At 32.9% G+C, this 20134-nt stretch overlaps 1 protein-coding gene, 1 non-coding gene and 1 pseudogene across 2 annotated transcripts; 2 read left to right on the top strand and 1 right to left on the bottom strand.

Annotated features, from left to right (window-relative positions):
* Nucleotides 1-5608: 5608 nt before the first annotated feature.
* Nucleotides 5609-5681, bottom strand: TRNAR-UCU. Its single transcript has one exon. It is a non-coding gene; the product is annotated as a tRNA-Arg (tRNA).
* Nucleotides 5682-8265: 2584 nt separating this feature from the next.
* On the top strand, nucleotides 8266-9055 carry LOC116112402 (transcription factor HEC1-like). The gene has a single exon (XM_031398535.1). It carries the CDS (start codon nucleotides 8266-8268, stop codon nucleotides 9046-9048), a length of 783 nt encoding a protein of 260 aa, XP_031254395.1. The 3' UTR covers nucleotides 9049-9055.
* Nucleotides 9056-15942: 6887 nt separating this feature from the next.
* Nucleotides 15943-18891, top strand: LOC116112458 (annotated as a pseudogene).
* The last annotated feature ends 1243 nt before the right edge of the window (nucleotides 18892-20134 follow it).

Genomic DNA, 20134 nt, shown 5'->3' with positions numbered 1-20134 from the left:
GGGATGCAATGCACATTTTTGAGGAAACAAACAAAGGTATCCCTATACACAAATCGACCTACAGAATTTATGGATGGACTAATCAAAAAGCAAAAAAGCATTTCAAAGCTGACGAGTGCTAATCTCTCTTGGCATCAAATGAGAGCAGTTTGACATAGATTTAGCTGCTATTGAACAGAAAAGGTAAGTTTTTTTTTTCCAGAAGTTGTTTTATTTACTAAAGATCCTGCCAGCTTGCAATTCCCCTTTTGTGTGATGTTGTTTGTGGCATTTCATTGTATTTATAATTTTTTGATATTTGGAATTAATTGATGGAGGTAAGTGCATTGTTTGAATGCCGGTACACCTTGTATAGTACGTGCCATATGTAAGTGGGCAATAATGAAGTGTGCCTACACCTTATCTTACTGATTATATTCATAGCAAGGAAATGAGAAATCAACACTTCAAGCACGGATACTGGAAGTCTATGGCTTGTTTCCATATTGTGTATTCTATCCTTGTTTTCGAATCAAATTTGTATAAATTGTGCCTAAAATCAATTTATACGTAGCCTAAAATCAATTTTTCTTTCACGATAGTTCACACAAACCAGCATGTAAAATAAACTACATTTATCTTTATCAATGGCAGAACACTTCTATTCATCAATCACACAAACCAGTCCCACCAAATTGACTGGATTTTATCTCATCAACTCAACTCCATTCAACACTTTATCCTACCAAATAAAAAAAAAAAAATCCAAAAAAAAAACTTGAAAAAGGAAACTGTTTAATTACCAAGACGAAGAACAAGCGCAGAACAGGAGTCCAGAAGAAAAACACCGTGAAGACGAAGAAGATGCAGTAACACAGATGGAAGACGAAGAAGATGGTAATGGTTGCCTGGGTTTTAAAAAATTTTAAACTTCCCCAAATGTTTTAACCTAAAACGCGAATTTTTTTTTTTTTTTAATTTTAATAACATTATGGACGGGCGTCCATAAGTAATGGACGCCCGTCCATTAAGTATGGACGCCCGTCCATAAGGGTCCATTACTTATGGACGCCCGTCCATAATGGTTGGATGGCCGTCCTGCGTCCATTCAGTATGGACGCCCGTCCACAAGTTAGGGACGGCCGTCCAGTGTTTAAAATTAATTAAATTAATTTTTTTTTTACGAATTACTTTTGGCCCGTCCATAATGGAAATTTTTTTTTTTTCATATTTGGGTGAAGGACGAGCGTCCATTATTTGTGGACGCCCGTCCAAAATTAATGGACGGCCGTCCATAATGGATGAACGGCCGTCCCTAAACTTTTACAAATTTTTTTATTTTATTTTAATAGGGACGGGCGTCCATATTATATGAACGGCCGTCCCTTGCATATGGACGCTCGTCCATATAACATGGACGGGCGTCCATGTGAGTGAACGACCGTCCAAATTTGATGGACGGCCGTTCACTAGAAAAAAATTATAAAGAAATGGGAGAACGCGTTCCACGTCGGCCGGTACAAAAATTCGGTGTAAATATTTCGGTGTCCGTAGTGTTATTGATTAATGATATATACATGATTTTAAAAGAGTATTCCGTCCTCAAGTTTTGAAATATATTACACTTATCTCCAATACTATGAGAATAAACAGTTTAATAGGTTAAGTGAGACTCTTCAATAAAAGGTTTATAATACCCTTGTTATCTTATTCACATATTTTTATAAATTATTAAAATATAATATAATAAAAAATAAAAAATTTGGATGTTTTATATTGTTAACTCAATTTTTTTTCTTCGATGAGTTTTTGTGTTATTCACATTAGAAGTGTTCAAAAGAACCAATTGGAACCGAAATTGGTGGGTACCCGGGGTTTAGTTTCGATTCCTACCCAGAACCGATCGTCAACAGGTAAGTTTTGGTTCCAAATTTTTGGAACTAGAACAGAGAAGCAAGACTAATATAAAATAAAATTAAAGAGTAAGGGGGGTTAATAAAAACTTTTGTAGAAAAAGTAATGTGAATACATTTACATTTATACTTCATAACATTTAAAGTAAGTTGATTTGACTTTTGAGAATCTACCTTTACAAACTAATGGAGTTTGTAATTTGTAATTTTATTTTTGTTAACAAATGTTAGGGGAGTATTTGTAAATTTTTAAGGGTTTTTTGCTATTTTAAAAACTTTTGGTGGTACATAATTTTACAGAATACCTAAAATCAGAACTGTTGTTATAAGTTTCTGTTCTGAATACCTAGGAATCGAAACCATTAGTTCTAGTTTTGGTTCCAAATTTCAAGAAACTATCAGTTTAAATTCCTTCAAAAAAATGCTAGCTACCCGGAACTAAACACCCTTAATTCACATCTTATTTATTTTTAATAACATGTGGAACATGTGGATAAGACAAGAGGTATTATAGACCTTTTTATTAAAAAAATCTCACTTTATTGGACTAAAATGTTTATATTCTATTGTACTGGAGGTAAGTACGTCAAACCATAAGGATGAAAGATAAATAACCTGATTTTAAAATACGAAATTACTTTTTAATTAAATATAAAATAAGATTACACTTTTACATGTAAAACAAAATATGGGGACTATCGATAAAATTAATAATAATATTTTACTCTTCCCAAAATATATCTGACAATGGTCTGGGTTGGGTTGTTTCAGTTGACCCTCTTTTTTTTTTAACTAGTTTTATAAATTTACCCCTATAAATGAAAAGTAAATTACAAACAAAACTTCGATCCACCGAATAGGTTAAACTATCATTTTTCTTTTTGGGCTGTCAAAATTAAACCCCTCTTTCTTTACTTGTTAGACCCATTCTTTCTCTATTGCCCACAATTGTTTCAATAACTTAGGTTTCAATTTTTTTCCTAAATATCTAATTCTTTATCCACGGGTCGACCCTCCTTAAGTTCTAATTTTTTTTTGACAAGTTTTACAAATTTACCTATAAATAAAAAGTAAATTATAAAAAAATTATATCTATCAAATAAGTTAAACTCTCATTTTTCGTTTTAGACCATCAAAATTAAACCCCTCTTTCTCTCCTTGCCAAACCTGTTATTTCTCTATTCCTTATAACTCTTTCAACAACATAGGTTTCAATTTCTTTTCCTAAATATCTAATTCTTTATCCACACAAATACAATTTTCTCTCACCTATCAAGCCGACAAGCCCATTTTTTTCTTAAATTTGTTAGGTAATACTAATACATTCTATATTTGTATCTTTTATTTTGAAAGTTTAAGATTAAATTATAGATTATGATTTAGGAAGATGAAATTTCTGTTGAGACCACAACTTATATCCACTTTTTTGTTTGTGATGATATATTAAAGTTAGAGGAAGTGAGAAGATAATTTTTTTTAAAGTTATTTTAGAGCTGGCCTTGAGACCAATAACATGTATTGGTCGATTTTGTATTTTTTTTTTTTTTTTTTTTGAGAATATGAGTTCTTGGAATTCATAATGAAGTAATTATACAATGTTTTCAAAATATCACATCAAGGATAATTATAAATGTATTAGTTAATAAGAATTCTATAAATACAAAACTTGTACTTATTTTAATTTAAAATCGTGATTGTTCTTTCAACTTTGACCCTATATTTTATTTTTGGCTACGTACTTGACAATTATAGAGACTATATAACGATGCATCGTCTGAGTTGTGAAATTTGGGACAAAAATTTAAAATGAATAGTATTACTCTAAACTTAATGGGGGCCAAAATGTTTCCCAATGCAAAATAGTGTTATCCATTAAGGAAAAAAAGAAAGAAAAAAGAGTGGTGTTATTTAAGGCTTATGCCCCACAAAATCTCTTTTTGAACCCCAATTTAAGTAAGATCTATGAATTAAATTAAGTTTTGCAAATCATATCCAAAACTACCCTTTTTAATTGGTTATATTTCTATTTGATTTAACATTCACCTTAGAAAATGATTTTAATCTGTCAGTCATTCCCCCAACTAGTAAGTTAAAAAAATCTCCAGTCGAAGAAAGACAAGTGACTAGAGAAAGAAAGATCACTACTCTTGAGTGTTTCTTCGTGAAACTAGCATCCATACAAGGTGAGGAGAGCAACCAGAGACCAAAGGAGTAGTTCTTCGCATGAACTTATAGAAATGTGAAAAGCTCTCTTTCCTAAATACCACTTTCCCACATAAAGTTTATATTCCATTAACATCCAAAATCCAATTCACTTTCTTAACCAGCGTTCAACAAGTTATCAGAACTATGGTAAGAGGGGTTTTGTAAAGTGGAGACCGATGGATCAAATGGTGGTGACTGATGAATCAGTTAGAAATAAGTTAAGAACATGAAACCTTAGCTTTGCAGTGACCGACAATTAACAAGAAATCAGATATCAGAATGAGAAGAGTTTTGTAGAATGGAGACCAGAGGTTCAAATAGTGGTGATGGAGAGAATTTTCGCCGCCTGATCGGCTAGAATCAGCTTTGGATAGTAATAGAGTATTACCTTTGGGTGAGAAAGTGATATTTTAAAACTTTTTGGGTGGAAAATGTTATTAAGGCAAACCTTGGGTGGGAAAAAGTCGTTTACTCTTGTTACAACGACATTACAACTCCTTTTAAGTTGACAATTTGTCATAAATGGACAATAGTAAGCCGCATGCAAAGATTGGTATTATTTAAGTCCATTGAATTTTTTTTTTTTCTTCTAAAGTAACAATAATTCTAATTCAACTCATTTTATAAATGAGTGATTCTCTTGGTCTCCATTTTTTTTTTATGACTGAGGTTGTCTGGGCCACTTTATACGTATTTCAATTGATCCCTCCGAGATCTTAGAACTATCGGTCGGATAAGAGCTCCCATGACTATTCCTAGTAGCAACTGAATAGGGATTCAAACTCATGATCTTTTGAGTAATACATTAAATAGTCCTTATCGAATCACTCAGCCACTTAAATGTAGTTTCTTGGTCTCCATTTTTTTTTTTAACTGAATAAACCCCTTTTCTTAAAATACCACATTTAAAAGTTTTAAAATTAATTTTTTTTATTTATGAAACCCATTACTTCTATAAGTATCCCTCCTTCTAGCCATTTTTTCTTTTAAAAGAGGAAGCATGTCATTGCCTTCTCGTATGCTATTTAGCCCCATTGTTATTATTCCTCCATTACTATTTTTTAGTTATAAAAAGTATTTCAATTTTGTCATAGTATTATTTGATTAAGTATATAAGAATTAGGGTTTCTCATATAAAAGTGGAGTATCAAAAAGCATATGCAAATAATAAAAATCGAAGGTAAGTTTACAATTTCATACAGGGTTAAATTTGTAATTGTAAAAATTATTAAAAGGTATGGTATTTTCAGTTCAATCATGGGGCAAAAAAAACCAGTCTTAATATATATTTATTACTATTTAGTGGCCTTAAATAAGCCTACTCACTTGCAAAGTAGGAAGAGGCCCACCCATTTTCATTGGATTCTACTTTCAAAGCCCATAAAACTTGCCTATCATAGATTGAGAAGTGGAGCGATGCTATTTTAGCTGAAGGGCCTCTCTTAGGATTTTAGTTGGCCCTAACTGTAAAAAACCAAAGAAGAAGAAATTAAAAAGATTCCTTAAGCACACACACCCAGTGGGACTCGAACCCACAATCGCCTGATTAGAAGTCAGACGCCTTATCCATTAGGCCATGGGTGCTTGTTGTTTGGCTATTTGGAATTATTATATGTTATTTATATTTCATATCATTGAGAAATTTGCTCCGCATTGAATCATTAATATAGAGGTCAGAATTCATTAATGGTGAACCAACTTACAAAATTTTATGGGTAATGTTATAGGCACTAATAGATTCTACAAACTGGTGTACTAACTTAAAGCATAGTATAGGTATTATGTGCATAGTATAGATACTATATATGATTTTAATAAAGGTTAGTATATTAGTTAGTATATTATTCAAATTTTATAGAGGGCAAATCTATTTTTAATTTAGAATCAAAAGAAGGAATTAAAGAAGAGAATAAATTCTTTCTGAACAAACTGAGTACTTGGGAACTTTAATACATACAGAAGCAGCTTTTCACAAATATATACTACAGATCATGCGACTAAAGCAACTGCTATATGGGATACATGAGTTCCATTTGAATAAACGAATAGCAGCAGACCTTTTTCCCTGAGCCTTCTTAGTTCCTGGATTCCCACACGTAGTGGACTTTATCTCGGTTTTGATTACATTATTATCTTGGCATTGATGGTTATCAGCAGCATCGAATCCATCCATAAGAAAATCATTCATGACAACTGGTTTGATAAAATTCAATCATGCCTCAGTGTGACCATTATTATCTCATCTGTCTGTGGTCCATTTTTTTTATTGTCTCATATTCCTCCCATTCCCTGTGAACACAACAACCGTCCCATATTAGCTTACTCCCATCTCAATTTAATGAGTTTAACTCAACCCATATATCTATGTTCATCTATCTAATCTAATACATTGCACTGAAGCAAGCTCGTTTTAAATTGGAAGGGTCGACCAAGTACGCGCATTCATATATCTATGAACTGTTGCTATCATTTTTCAAATAAGAAGTCAATAGAATTTGGATAGGTCGGTTTGGGTTCTTTGTACAGTAGCTTTAAGAAAATTAGAGCTAAACATATCAAAAGATACAATTCTAGACAGCGCTTTTGGCTTATCCAATTTTAAGTAAATATTAAATGATCCAATAGATTGGGGTGAAGAATATCATGCTTAAATAAAGAGAAATCCAGAAAGAAAAAGGGACCACTTCTGATCAGCAATGTAATTATCAGCTTATTTTGGTTTCTTAAATATATATTGAAACAGTCCTCAGTTTATTATGGTTATGTGAAACAGACGTAAGGGAAAACTCTCTTCATTAAATATTGTTCAAGCATAAAACCACAGTTCAGTAAGGGTAATATCAGATATCTCCGCGTGCATTCTCAGTAGTTAGGATCAGTGAAACCTTGAGAATAAAGTAACCTTTCAACTTTAGGCAATCCTCTCCCTTGCGGATACAGATTAAGTCTAGATGGATCTCTTTAGAAGGGAACATGTTCTTTTATGCTCATTTTGTTACACAAGAACTTTTTCGAAAATGGCTTTTGAAGTAGGAGCAGAACTTCATTTCAGCTTCAGTTTTATCTTCCCAAGTTGTTATACAATTTGATGCAAACTGAAAAGAAGTTAAGCATGGGAAAGACAGTTACCAATTATGAACAACGTTTTGCTTCCATTCTATTCAAGAAGTAGAAAATTAAATACAGCTTTTACTGTGCACTTATTGAAGTTGGACGAAGGTCAGGTTTACTGTATTACCTAATCCACATTGAAAAGTGTGCCAAAGGGAGCAAAGAAACCAAGCATCAGGATATAACAGAAGCCAGGATAATACAGTCCAGTAGGCCCCCAATCACCCTAACCGACTTCACAGTTCTCTGTCAACTGTCTTTTACACCTACTGACAAACCACAATCAATAGTTTTCACCGGCAGCCGGTGGTGAGTACTGTTTCAATCTTTATCAAGATTTGAATCAAAATCTATTCTTTTTGACCATTGGAAAGTATTAAAATTGTATATACAAGTATCCAAAGGCTTAATTTTATTAATTATTGCTTATGTTCTGACAAACATCATGTGATTGTGGGGTTCATCCATTCATGGTTATTTTTTTCTTGCTTTTCAACAAAGTGAATTTTAGGGGAAAAGTAAGACTAGGCAAACCCTTTCCCTCGATGGGTCACAGAATAAATTGGTTCATGCATCTTCTTTCTAAAGATCACTTTAATCCCAGCCCTTTAATTCGTGGGCTCGAGTGCATGGATGGATTTTGAGGTCTGATCACATAAATCTATGGATTTGTCCTTTCAATTGAGTTTTCGATAATCAGATCGGATGGTTAATATGCGATTGGAGGTAGCCCCACATAATGGGCGGTCACTATCATATATCATAAATACAATCATAAATGAGTTTTGAGAGACTTTTCTATGAGCTTCTGCATGAATAAAATATTTGTCACAAGTTGTATATATAAAGCCTTCCAGTTCCAGTATGCTCGCTGGATTGTTGGCAGTTTTAATCAACTTTTCATTTTCCCTATCTCTCTGCACATATCTGATAAAAACCCTAGTTCAATAATCTATCTCATAAACCTGTTGGCTCAGCTCCCCCATCCCTCTGCTTTCACTTCCCCATCTCTCTCAAACAAAACCAACCACAATTCACAAGAAGAGTGAAATATTCAATGGATGTTGACATGATGAAAGCATCTCATCAAGAAGATCAAATGGAGATGATGGCAGTCATTATGCAAATGGAAAAGCTTCAGGAATTTTGTGAGCCGTTCAATACTACGGCTCCCACATTGCCTCATGAAATTCATTTCTCCACTGCGAATACCACCACCAATAATAATGCTACCATTTACCATAATCCAACTGTTAACGTTTCTTCCCCTCCTTCATTGGTCAATCCTTCTTCAACAATGCCTTTTGGAAGCACTCCAATTCAAGAGCCCATGACACCACCTCTTCAACCCAATGTGGTCACTGGAAGATTCAAAAATGCGTTTACATTACCCAATGGAAGTGCATATCCTCCATCATTAGAGAAACGAAACTCAATGGCAGCTATGAGAGAGATGATCTTTCGTATAGCTGCAATGCAACCTATCCATATAGACCCTGAATCCATTAAGCCTCCAAAGAGAAGGAACGTGAAAATATCTAAGGATCCACAGAGCGTGGCAGCCAGGCACAGAAGGGAAAGGATAAGCGAGAGGATAAGGATCCTACAGAGACTTGTGCCCGGAGGAAGCAAAATGGACACAGCTTCTATGTTAGATGAGGCTATCCATTACGTTAAATTCTTAAAGAAACAGGTGCAGACGTTGGAACAAGCTGGTGCTCAAAGGCCAATTGGTGGTGTTGGATTTTCAGCACCAACAATGGCTAATGTTGGTTACTCTTCGTTGGCTAAATCATGCCAGCCTTCTCAAATGCTAGGAAATATGCAGATGTTTAGATAGGGAAGGAAAAGAGATAGAATTGTTTAATTATTCCTAATTGTATTAGTTGGTAATGTTAATTGGTGGTTTTGTTTGTAAAGAGTGAATGTGTTCAGTTCTCATTGTTAATGTCACATAACAATTGTAGTGTATGCTTTCATCAAATTAATACTTCAACTTTTGAGTTTTGAGCTATAATCTCCTCTCCACCAGTCCGTGCAAACGAATGTTAGATAAAATTATCGAAACTTAAGGGCCTAAAGAGTATCAAATTTAGTGAATTCTTAACGGTTCACTGAACATTATATGTATACTCTATAAAACAAGTGGCTAATTAATTGGATTTGGGTGAAAAAGTTTAACGGTTATATATCTGCAATAACAAATTATCCTGAACTTTTGATTATGTATTTGAAAGATCTACATATGGGTCGATTTTACAAAAATCAGAGCAATTATTCTCGCATCTCGGCATCTCCTATCGATTCTTCTTTCTTATATAATTACTTGAATAATGCTTTCTTTTTGCTGACAAGATCGCATTAACTCTCGGGTAATGATCAAAAGTGAAGATTAATTAATGCATGCTTTGATAATTGATTGTCCATATCTACCTATCCATTCTGATTTCCCTCGCGGCAAGTTTTGAACCTTTTTTCTGCTAGGGTTGAATCTGACACACAAAAATTTGGTGGCCTACTTTCTCAGATTAAGTATCAAGAAGTTCAACGGTTGCAGAAGACAGAGGCTAGCTACATTCAAAGATATATAGAAGTCGGGCGAGTTAATTGAAGTTTTGACTTTTGATTATACCTTTCGCCTCTCTTTGCCTATTTGCTTTCAGCATAGTTGTATAAGGCTCCCACAGGGGGCCAACAGTTACATAATAGATTAGCAGTTATATCTTTTAGTCTTGGGAGTAAAGTTTCCAATATAGTAAAGATGCATTAAGATTACCTAATTACAAATTTTATTGGGTAAGAGTAAAGATGTGATGAGCCTAGCTAAGTTTTTTTTTTTTTTTTTTTTTTTTTAATGATCGGAGTGTCTAAGCCAGTTTATGCGTACCTCAACCAATCTTTCGGGATCCTAGAACTACTGATCAGGTAAGAGTTCCAGTGGCTACCCCTATTAACAACCGAAGAATAATTTGAATTCATGACTTCTTGAATAATACATCAAAGAGTCTCTATCGAACTACTTAATTAACCACTCAAAAGTAGTTAAAGGCTTTTCACTTGCCAGAGTACATCGATTGTATCTTATATTATATGGTTTATTAATACAAATCTTGACAACACGTTAAAGTTGATGAGGAAATAACAGTTAGTATACAACACGTGATAAGAATATGAATCAATACAATAATAATAGTGTCTTGTGTTCTTTTGGTATAGCTATTAGTAAAACGGATGTCGCAATTTGTGAGACTGGCGACTAATATATGATTTGAAAAAAGGAGCTTCCTAAACAAAAAGGAATGGAGATTAATTAAATACAATCACTTTTGCACCACTAATCAGAAATAATAATAAAAAAAAAAACAATTATTATTTTAATTTCATTTGTCTTCTACTACTACACTTAAATGAGAAAGAAGAAGGTGGGAGCTTGGTAGGTTGCCTCCCAAGGCAGGATCGAGTTAAAGTAGTGTTGATGTCTCAAGGATCATGCCTCACTAACATCCATTTCTCTTAAATTTATCCCAAAATAGTCCAAAGTGGGTATAAAAGAATGACTAAAAAATTATGAAATGGTCAATCCATCAAGCAAAAAGACCCATGTGAGATATCCCACTAAGGACCCAACATCCCCAGCATGTCTTTGATTATTAGAAAGGGGGAGATACCTTTTATGAATTTATATATATTAACCAGCAAATTCATTGTATCCCCTCCTCTGACACATTCTATCAATCTATCCTTTTTTTGTAAAATCAATCTACTTATCTCTTTCCTTTTTTGGGATAAGTTCTCATGTTCTTTGTGACAGGATAAAGTCTACCGCATTCATAGCATTTTTTAATTACCCTATGTATTTGATTCCACCAAAAGTTATATTCATTTGATTAATTAATGCTTAAATATCAAAAGATGAAAAAGGGTAATAAGCTTGTTTTGTCTATTTGATCATGGATCGATGTTTCTAGCCAGCCTTTCTTTCTTTTCCCTTAAAAAGATCATCTATTCTATGTCTTTTTAGATCATATTATCAATTATTCACTACTTGGAATATTATCTTAATTTTCAAAGTGAGTTTTAGTTTAATTTATATATGACATTTTTGATTTAGGAATAGGAGTAAGGAGCCATGTGTGAAACTTGGAAATTAAGCACCAATAATAATCTTTGTCTATAACCACTCTTGGGTGGTCAGGTGATGCGATATAAACTCTTGGATGTATTACTCAAGAGATTCTAAGTTCAATTTTCTTTGGTGTTTGATTCCCTTAAATGACGGAAGAGTAATTGAGGTGCGCATAAGTTGACATAAATACTCTCTGTAAAATTAATGAGACTGGAGGTGCACTAAATTAATTCTGTGAGGTGTGAATATAGATGCAGACATGAGACATGGTGAAATTAATGAGGTTGAAATGTAATTGTAGGTTTTACAAATAAATACTGAATTTTATAAAAGAATAAGATGAATAAAGACAATAAAATGGTTGGTTGGATTGGATTTTGGCAAGAGTGCATACTTTAAGCGGGCAGGTGAGGTGCAAGCTTTAGATCTCTATATTATATTATCCATATTCACACCAATTTTCTTTCTTCTAGTGTCCCATACGCAAGGTGAGATGAACTTAAATGTTTTAAGATCTCATCTTATTCATTTTATATTCACTGTATGACCCATTGACCTTGCACTTGTGTTGAATTTGTCTTTTCATTGTCCAAAAAAAAAAAAAAAGAAAAAAAAAACCATATATGGAATTGCAAAACCGGCATTTCAAAATTCAAACTTCTCTTTTTAAAATGAAATCAAATAGTAATTATTAGTTAAGTATTGGAACACCATTGAATAACCTAATAATAAAAGAGTAAAAATAATAAAAGAGTAAAAATAATTTCAAGTTCGAGTCTCTCTAGACACTAATAGGAGTGACTATTAGGGCTCTTACCTGACCACCAGTTTTATGACTTTAAAAGATTAATTGAGATATATGTGGGTGCGTTTGGCTCCCTATTTTTATCCATATTCCCAATCCTATTCTCCAAATAATGTTTGGCACACTATTCCAGAAATATTACCCTATTTTTTTAATTACTTTTAGACCCAATAAGGTTATTAATTTCACTAAATGCCCCTTGATTTTTTTTTTTTAAAAATTAACAAAAACCCCCTCATCAACCCAACTTGTCAGATTCCGGCAACTACCGCCGGTGATAGCCGGAATCTGTACAACGGCCTAAATTCTGACCATAAATGGCCGAAATTACACCGATCTGGCCGTCAACGACGGCCAAAGATGGCCATCGTTTTGGCATTTTCGGCTGTCGACGGCCATAACAGGTCGTAGATCTGGCCTTTTTCGACGGCCGGAAAAGGCCATAATGATGCGTTACGGCACAGATCCGATCGGTCTGTGCCGTAACGAAATTTTCAGGCCAGATTCCGACGGTGACGGCCGGAATCTGACACTGCAGGTGGTGGGGGTGTTTTTGTCATTTTATATAGTAGGGTCTTTAATTAAATTAGTAAACCTAAGGGCTTTTTCATAAATTTTTCAAATTTACCTCGTAATACTCCCCTATCCAACAATCCAATACTATCCTCAAAATCTTATCCAAAATACTACACCAAACGCACCCTGTAAGTTTACCTAGAAAAAAAAAAAAAAAATGTGATACTGCCGCATCCTCTTAACATAGAAAATACACTCTGCAAATAAGCCTTAGATCAGATGACCTGATCACTAGATGCGTTAGAATTCAAAACTGGCTTGTCAGATCCAATCAAATAGGAAGTAGATTCCCATCAAATATAAACTTCACAAATCCATAAAATAATTGCCACCAAAATATATATTTAATTATTAGAAGATTTGTTTTCCACCTTTTTGATGTTATATTTCGTGTTACCGATTGACTGTCCAAGTAATATTTTTTAGATGTGAGACATATCTCCATCCATCATCCTGTCCGGTCCCAAACAATTTCTAGCCCATCTCGCATAACCCATTGGCGGAAGCAAGCTTTCAGAGATATCAAACGGGTAGGTTTTATGCCTTCTGGCCCATTTCAGATCTCATAAACGAGCAGGCAATCAAGCCCAGTGGCTTATATTCCAGTCCCGTTTGCCCATTTTTGATAAAGGAATGCGTTGCTATCACATCCAACTTTAGAATGAGTGGTGACCTTCCAAAGATTCTTCCACCATCATCAAATGGGGTGGGATCAATGTGGATGGCTTTCTAATCCAAAATTTTTAAAACAAATTTCGGCCTTTATTAAAGCACTTTTTTTTATTTTTTTATATGATCAAAACTCTATTGTAAAAATTTATTTATAAAAATAAGAATTCAACAGATTCTTTATTTTAAAATATAATTAGAGAGTAAGTTAATTTTTCACATTTAAAAAGTCAAATTCACTTTCTACCTAATTTAATTATAAACTACAAATTTTTATGTATTTATTATTAACTCTCTTTTATTGTCTCTTTCTTAAAAATAAAGAGTATTTTTATTAAATTTAAAGAATTTACTAAATTTGAATAAAAATTATATTTTTATATTTTAAATAAATAAAAATACTCTTTATTTATATAAAAAATTATTTTTAAAATAAAAAGATAATTAAAGATGCTTATAGATGGTAAGTCTTCGTCAATGTCAATAAAGAAAGAAGAGTGCTGAAAATCGTCATTTATGATGACGTGGTTATGGTAGAAAGAGGTAGACAGAGAAAAAAAAAAAAAAAAAAAAAGCACTAATGTGCAAATGAGAGTAGGTACAAGACAACACATGTTTCACGCAATCGTTGTACTAAGACCACTCATTAAAGTGTATCTTCACACAAATCACAATAATTTTTTTTTTTTTTTTTAAAAAAAAACAAGAACATTCTTTATCAGAAAGGATATAAGCCCAAAAAAAAGAAAAAGAAAAAACATATTTATGGAATTTTTATCTTTAAAAAAAGAAAAAAGAGAGAAAGAAAAGGTAATCATAAATTTTAAAGTAAATATTATCTCTTTAATATGACTTTTGTAAAGTATATAACCACCGTGTTGCATAACTTTGACGGATGCAAGGGAAGTTTCTACTTGTCATTGCGTCAATGCATCCTCATCATATAACTAATTAGACAGCCGATTAATTAATATTTAAGTGGGTTAATCTCTCTCTTATGATTGTTTGGATCTTAGAGATAAGAAGAGAATCCAATACAGATATTATAAAATAAAGTTATGAGATCATCAATTAACATAATAAAAGCTATCACTAATATCAAATATTCACAATTATGTTGTTAACATAATACAAATTCCTTAAAAAATATCTTTGAACATGTTTAAGAAAGTTTAGCCTTTCACAAAACAAGTTTGTTTTATAAATATAATATCTTGGACATATAAACATCCCTTCGTTTTTTTATAAATACGTTTTGAGGATATAATTTTTTTTCAAATTAAATGGCCCACATTCTCTCTCCTCTCTTTTTATTATCTCTCTCTATCTCCTCTCTTCCACACCCATCAAATATATATAATTCAGGAAAAACAGTTTTCTCACGTGCAAAATCAGAGGAAAATCTCAAATTGGAGAGAGATAAAATTATTTTCATTAAAAATTGTGTAAAAACTTAGAAAATCATTATATTGAAACGTAGGGAGGATATATATATATATAAAACTGTGAGTGGTTTGTGCTATCAATATCAGAGAAACAATTTCACATGAATATAGAAGAAAGTAGAGAAGAAAAAAAAAATAGGAAAGAAAACATAAAACAGAAAAAAAAAACAAATTAAAGAATGGAAAATACATAATATACCGAAAGACTTTGGATAGTATTAATGTATTATAATATTCTTAATAAATTAAGAGTAAACAACTTTTTCCACCCAAGGTTTGCCTTAGACTTTTCTCAACCAAAAAGTTTTAAAATACCACTTTCTCACTCAAAGTTAAATTCTATTACGACCCAAAGCGATTTCGGTAGCCAAAATTTTCTGTCAATAACTATTTGAACTCTGGTCTCTTTCTACAAAACCTCTCTCAATTGACACGATTCTCACTGATTGCTAGTCATCTCAAAAACTAGGGTATTTTGTTCTTAGCTGATTTCTAATTGATTCGCCACGAATTCAATCGGTCACCAACATTGAATCCACCGACTCTACTCACTTATACAAAACACCTTACCTGCTGTGTTTGGTAACTCGCCAAACGCCGACTGATAAGTAAGTGAAGTGTATTTTGAGTATTAACAGAATAAAACTTTGGATGGAAAAGTGATATTTTGAAATTTTGGGTGAAAAAGTGTTATTAAGGCAAACCTTGGGTGGGAAAAAGTCGTTTACTCAATAAATAATATAGAAATAATATGACCAGACTAAGTGGACATATAATTTCAGAGGATAAATAAATAGAAATTACTTAAAATGTACAATATCCCTAAAAAACTATGTAAATATTATTTACAAGGATAAAATTTAAGTATTTACATAGAGAAATTACTTATATAGCAGGATAATCGATCAAGAAATATAATGATAATATTTTTTCTTCATCCAATAACTTGTGTTGAACTTATTGCCATTAATATTTAGTACAATAATATATGTGCATGTGAGCATTGATAATTTAATAAGTGTGTAGCCTGGGTTATACCCCACTTGATTATTTCATTCCCTTGCAATTATTGTTTTTTGTGCGGCATACCTTGCTTTTCAGATATAATCAGAGATGGAGATGAGAGGTTAATTGAAGTTTGAATAGAATAAACATCAGAGAGAAATAGATCATAAGCTTCCATCTTTGCATACAAGCAAGCCAAGTCATGGGGGAGTGTGAAAAAGGTTTCACCTGTAATTACATGCTCTTGAAACAGAAAAGTGAAATTTTTTGATCTGATTCGTATCTTATATACAGTGACATTGCTAAGAGAGAATTCGTCGATAGCAGCAAGGCAAGGGAATGGACTTTCCGCCGCAGATGGGCTATGTTATCTCCATCGTCGTACAGAAGTTTCTGCTATTCTTTGCAAAACCATTGGCATGCACGGGTCGGGGATCGATTCTTGGTCAATCTTCTGTCTAGTAACCGAATCTGGGCGTTCTCTTCTTAATATGATAAAAGGTTTGTTATATTGGCTCTACTATTATAAATATGCATAAATTACTCGTATAAATGATTCTTAGTTCTACATATTGCTAGCTCTTTCTGGGAATGCATGCTTACCTGGAAACGATTTGCGCAAAAAAATTATTATTCTTGAATTAATATGAACTCTCTACAAATAAAGGAAATGATGAATTCTGGTGCTGATATCCAATATAATTGTTTATGGTGATAAATTAGTAGTATGTTTTTGTCTAGCTAATGCCTTAGTCGCTTTTGTAATTTGTAAATAGGAAGTTGAAATAAGATGAAATTATTGAAAGCAGGTATGTTTCTGATGGGATCAGAGTGGTTCATTCTCTTTTCTAAAGCTATAGGCCTATAGCTTAAGCGTTTACATAGTGTTTAGAAAGCTTTAGGGTCATGCCTAGAAAAGATCGAGCGAAGCAGGGCGTAGTCAAGATTTCTGATTGTGGAGTCAAATATCTGAGTTAATAAATTTTAATAATATATATACTAAATAATAAACATAAAAAAATAATACATAAAATGATAAAAACCACGTAGGATAACATAATTTATGATTTTCATCAAAAAAAAGATAGAAGAAAAGATTTTTAAGCAAATAACAAAAATGAGTACCATCTTACCTTGTGACTTCCAAATGAATAGTCTTTTTTATTAATCCAATAAAGGAAGAGGTGAGAAACTAAAGAAGAGAAATTATGAAAAAATATAGGTATTTTTAAATCTTGAATCAATAAAATATAGATATATCTTATATAGTCTATAAAATATAAGTAATTTAACGAGATCAATATAAATTTATTGAGATCAAATTATTAATTAATAAACATATACTCTGTTTTAATAATTTTATAATTTTAACAGGATCAAGTGACCCATCACCTAGTATACTTGAATACACCCGTGCCGTGAGCTAAGTTGCGTGCAAGCACCAGCATCCCTCTAAAAGTCGACATTGTAATATTTTGCTTAAAGCAATGTCAGAGGATTACCTACAGCTCAAAAGCCATTGCTCTAAAGCAACCATTGTGTTGTGGACCTCGTGGTTCCCTGTGGCTGTAAGGAAAAATAAAATTAAGTGATTAGATGGCATTTTTAACTATGTTGCTTGAACCGTTACAATCTTTAGGAAATTTATGCATAAAAATGTAAACACTTTGCTAAATTTTAATTTATTAAAGATTTTTTTTTCTTCTTTAGTGCACAAAATGTATATTTATGACTTATGAAAATTTCATATTTATGTGCTCGAAAAGCACATGCAGATTGACAACCCGCTTATTTATATCCCTAAAATAATTATAAACTTTAAAATACAGTAGTTACTCTGTGATCAGCCATATGCGTAAATACTTCAAGAAAATTATCTGTATTTGCCTATAGAAGACATTTGTAAATTCATCGATGATAAAGCAATGTAAATCGATTAGATCAGAGTTGATACGATCGGCTCAAGATCTACGATGGACTAAATAGATGAAGAATTTTTTTTTTTTTTCACTGAATTTTAATTGGTTTTCCTGCTATTAATTAACTTAAAAGAGACGGGTCAATGCATTTCAGGGAAGTTGGAAAACCGGACAGCAATCAGCAACTTCATTTCGTTTATTGGAAATTTAGATAAGCGAGTGAAGCTGGACAGTAGCATCAACATGGGAGATGCCAGATATTTTGCCACTTTATGATGATGGCATCTAAAGCAGCATATGAGAACAGAGCTTACATTGAAACTACAGTTAAAGATCACTGGAAGGTATAAACATATTGTAATAATTTCTTCCAAAATATTTATTTATAGACATATATATCCAGCTTAATTATTTTATTCTGCAGATGGATTACTTGGGATTTATGACTATTGGAATGGTAAGAAACTATGATCTTCTTTTTCTAAATTCCAACTGCTTGTGATTAAATAAGTATCATAATTAAGTCAATGCACATATGGCAGATTATCAAGATAAGGCCACAAACACAACTTCATGCTCCATGATAAGGTATTGACCATGACACGATAATTGTGTCTTTTAGGGGAACAGAGCCTTCGATGCAGATGCATGGTGCTCAGACTTGATCTCTCTGGTATGAGATCATGGTGTGGGAAATATTCATGGTGGTTTTATGAAGGCTCTGGCTTGCAAAAACAAAGAGGTTGGCCAAAAGAAATGAATAAACTAGGATATGCGCCAGAGCCCTGCTTACTATGCAATCAGGGAGATGTTAAAAGACCAATTGAGCAAAAATGATCGAGCAAAATATTTATGACAGGTCACAGTTTAGGTTGGGCACTGGCATTCTCTTTCCCACAATTTTAATACCTGCATGAGGAGAAAACTGTTGTTGGAGAGATTGGAAGGGATCTATACATATGGGCAACCAAGGGTAGGAGAGAACAGTTTGGTAAGTTCATGGAAATGAAGTTGAAAGAGCATAATGTTCGATTTAGAACTTGTTTACAGTAATGACATGTGCCAAGGCTACCTTACGATGACTAGATCTTATGGTCAAGCACTCGGGACCTGCATTTACTATAATCGCCACTTATGAAGCCAAGGTGAGCATCTACTCTCCTCTCTACTAATGAACACACCACGTTTAGTTACATTCGCATGGTTATAATTCGCATGACTTGGTGATTGAGAAGATGCAGCTTACAACTGATTAGCAAATTTATTTTGTTATTGAAATGCAGGTTGTCCGGAGCAACCAATAAGAACTACTTCTCGTACTGAATGCAATTCAATGATTAAATTCATTTTGGAGCTGTAAGAAGTTTCACATAGTTTACAAAATGGGACCAGACTATAGAAGGGTGGTTCCTCAAGGTGTTTAGAGTAATCGGTTTGGTTATGCCAGGCGTATCAGCGCATTCTACCAAGATTATGTAAATGCTACCGTTTGGGATCCTCCGACGGATTCTACCACCTCAATTAGGTGAAATTCCTTGATGGTCTTCGTAAATTTGTGCTGTTTGTTAACGTAAATGGTCATGTAATTCCGAAATGGTTACTAAAAATAGAATGAATAACAGAAAAAGTGGGTCTCTGCTACAAATTTTGATATATCCATTTCCAAGAAGATATGTAACTTAAAGAAAATGTAATTTGAGATGTGGAAATGGTTGAAATACGAACTTGGGATCTCTCTTTATATGAGGTTTTTTTTAATTTTTAATTTTAATTTTTTTAATTTTTTTATTAATGAATGGAGTGTCCAAGCCAGCTTACACATATCTCAACTAATCTTCTGGGACTGTAGAATACCGGCCGAGTAGAGTTCTAGTGACTACCCTTATTACAATCGAAGAGAGACTCGACTCAGGACCTTTAAGTAACACACTAAGAGTTTCTATCGAACAAAGCACCCTGTATATGGAGAATTATTCATTTCAATAATATAGTGAATTTTCTATCACTGATTCATAAATAAGTATTCCGAATTATGAATCAACTGCTGCTAGACATCAGCATTTAAACAGTGATTATAGGACCATAGAAAAGCTCAGTACTGGAATTTCTAAAAGGTGACCTTTGGTTAGCTGGCATGTGTGATTTCAGCGTGAATTTCATCGAAAATACAAATAATTCAGTTCCTTGTTGGTGGGAGGATGCTCATTTTGACCAAAGTCAAGTGGAGGAATACTTAACCAATACTGTTAAATAGGTACATTAGATATTGGTATGTCGAAATAAACAAAGTCGATCGCTAGCATTTGACGAACTTGCGTTTTCAATATTCAAAAGGCTCTAAACATGATGACTTAAGTTTTTCTTTACATAAAAAATCAATA

This window comes from Pistacia vera, unplaced genomic scaffold (genome assembly GCF_008641045.1).
Source record: "Pistacia vera cultivar Batoury unplaced genomic scaffold, PisVer_v2 Contig661, whole genome shotgun sequence".
Taxonomy (NCBI): Eukaryota; Viridiplantae; Streptophyta; class Magnoliopsida; order Sapindales; family Anacardiaceae; genus Pistacia; species Pistacia vera.
The sequence above is the reverse complement of the archived record's forward strand: the minus strand, read 5'-3'. Positions and strand labels throughout refer to the sequence as shown.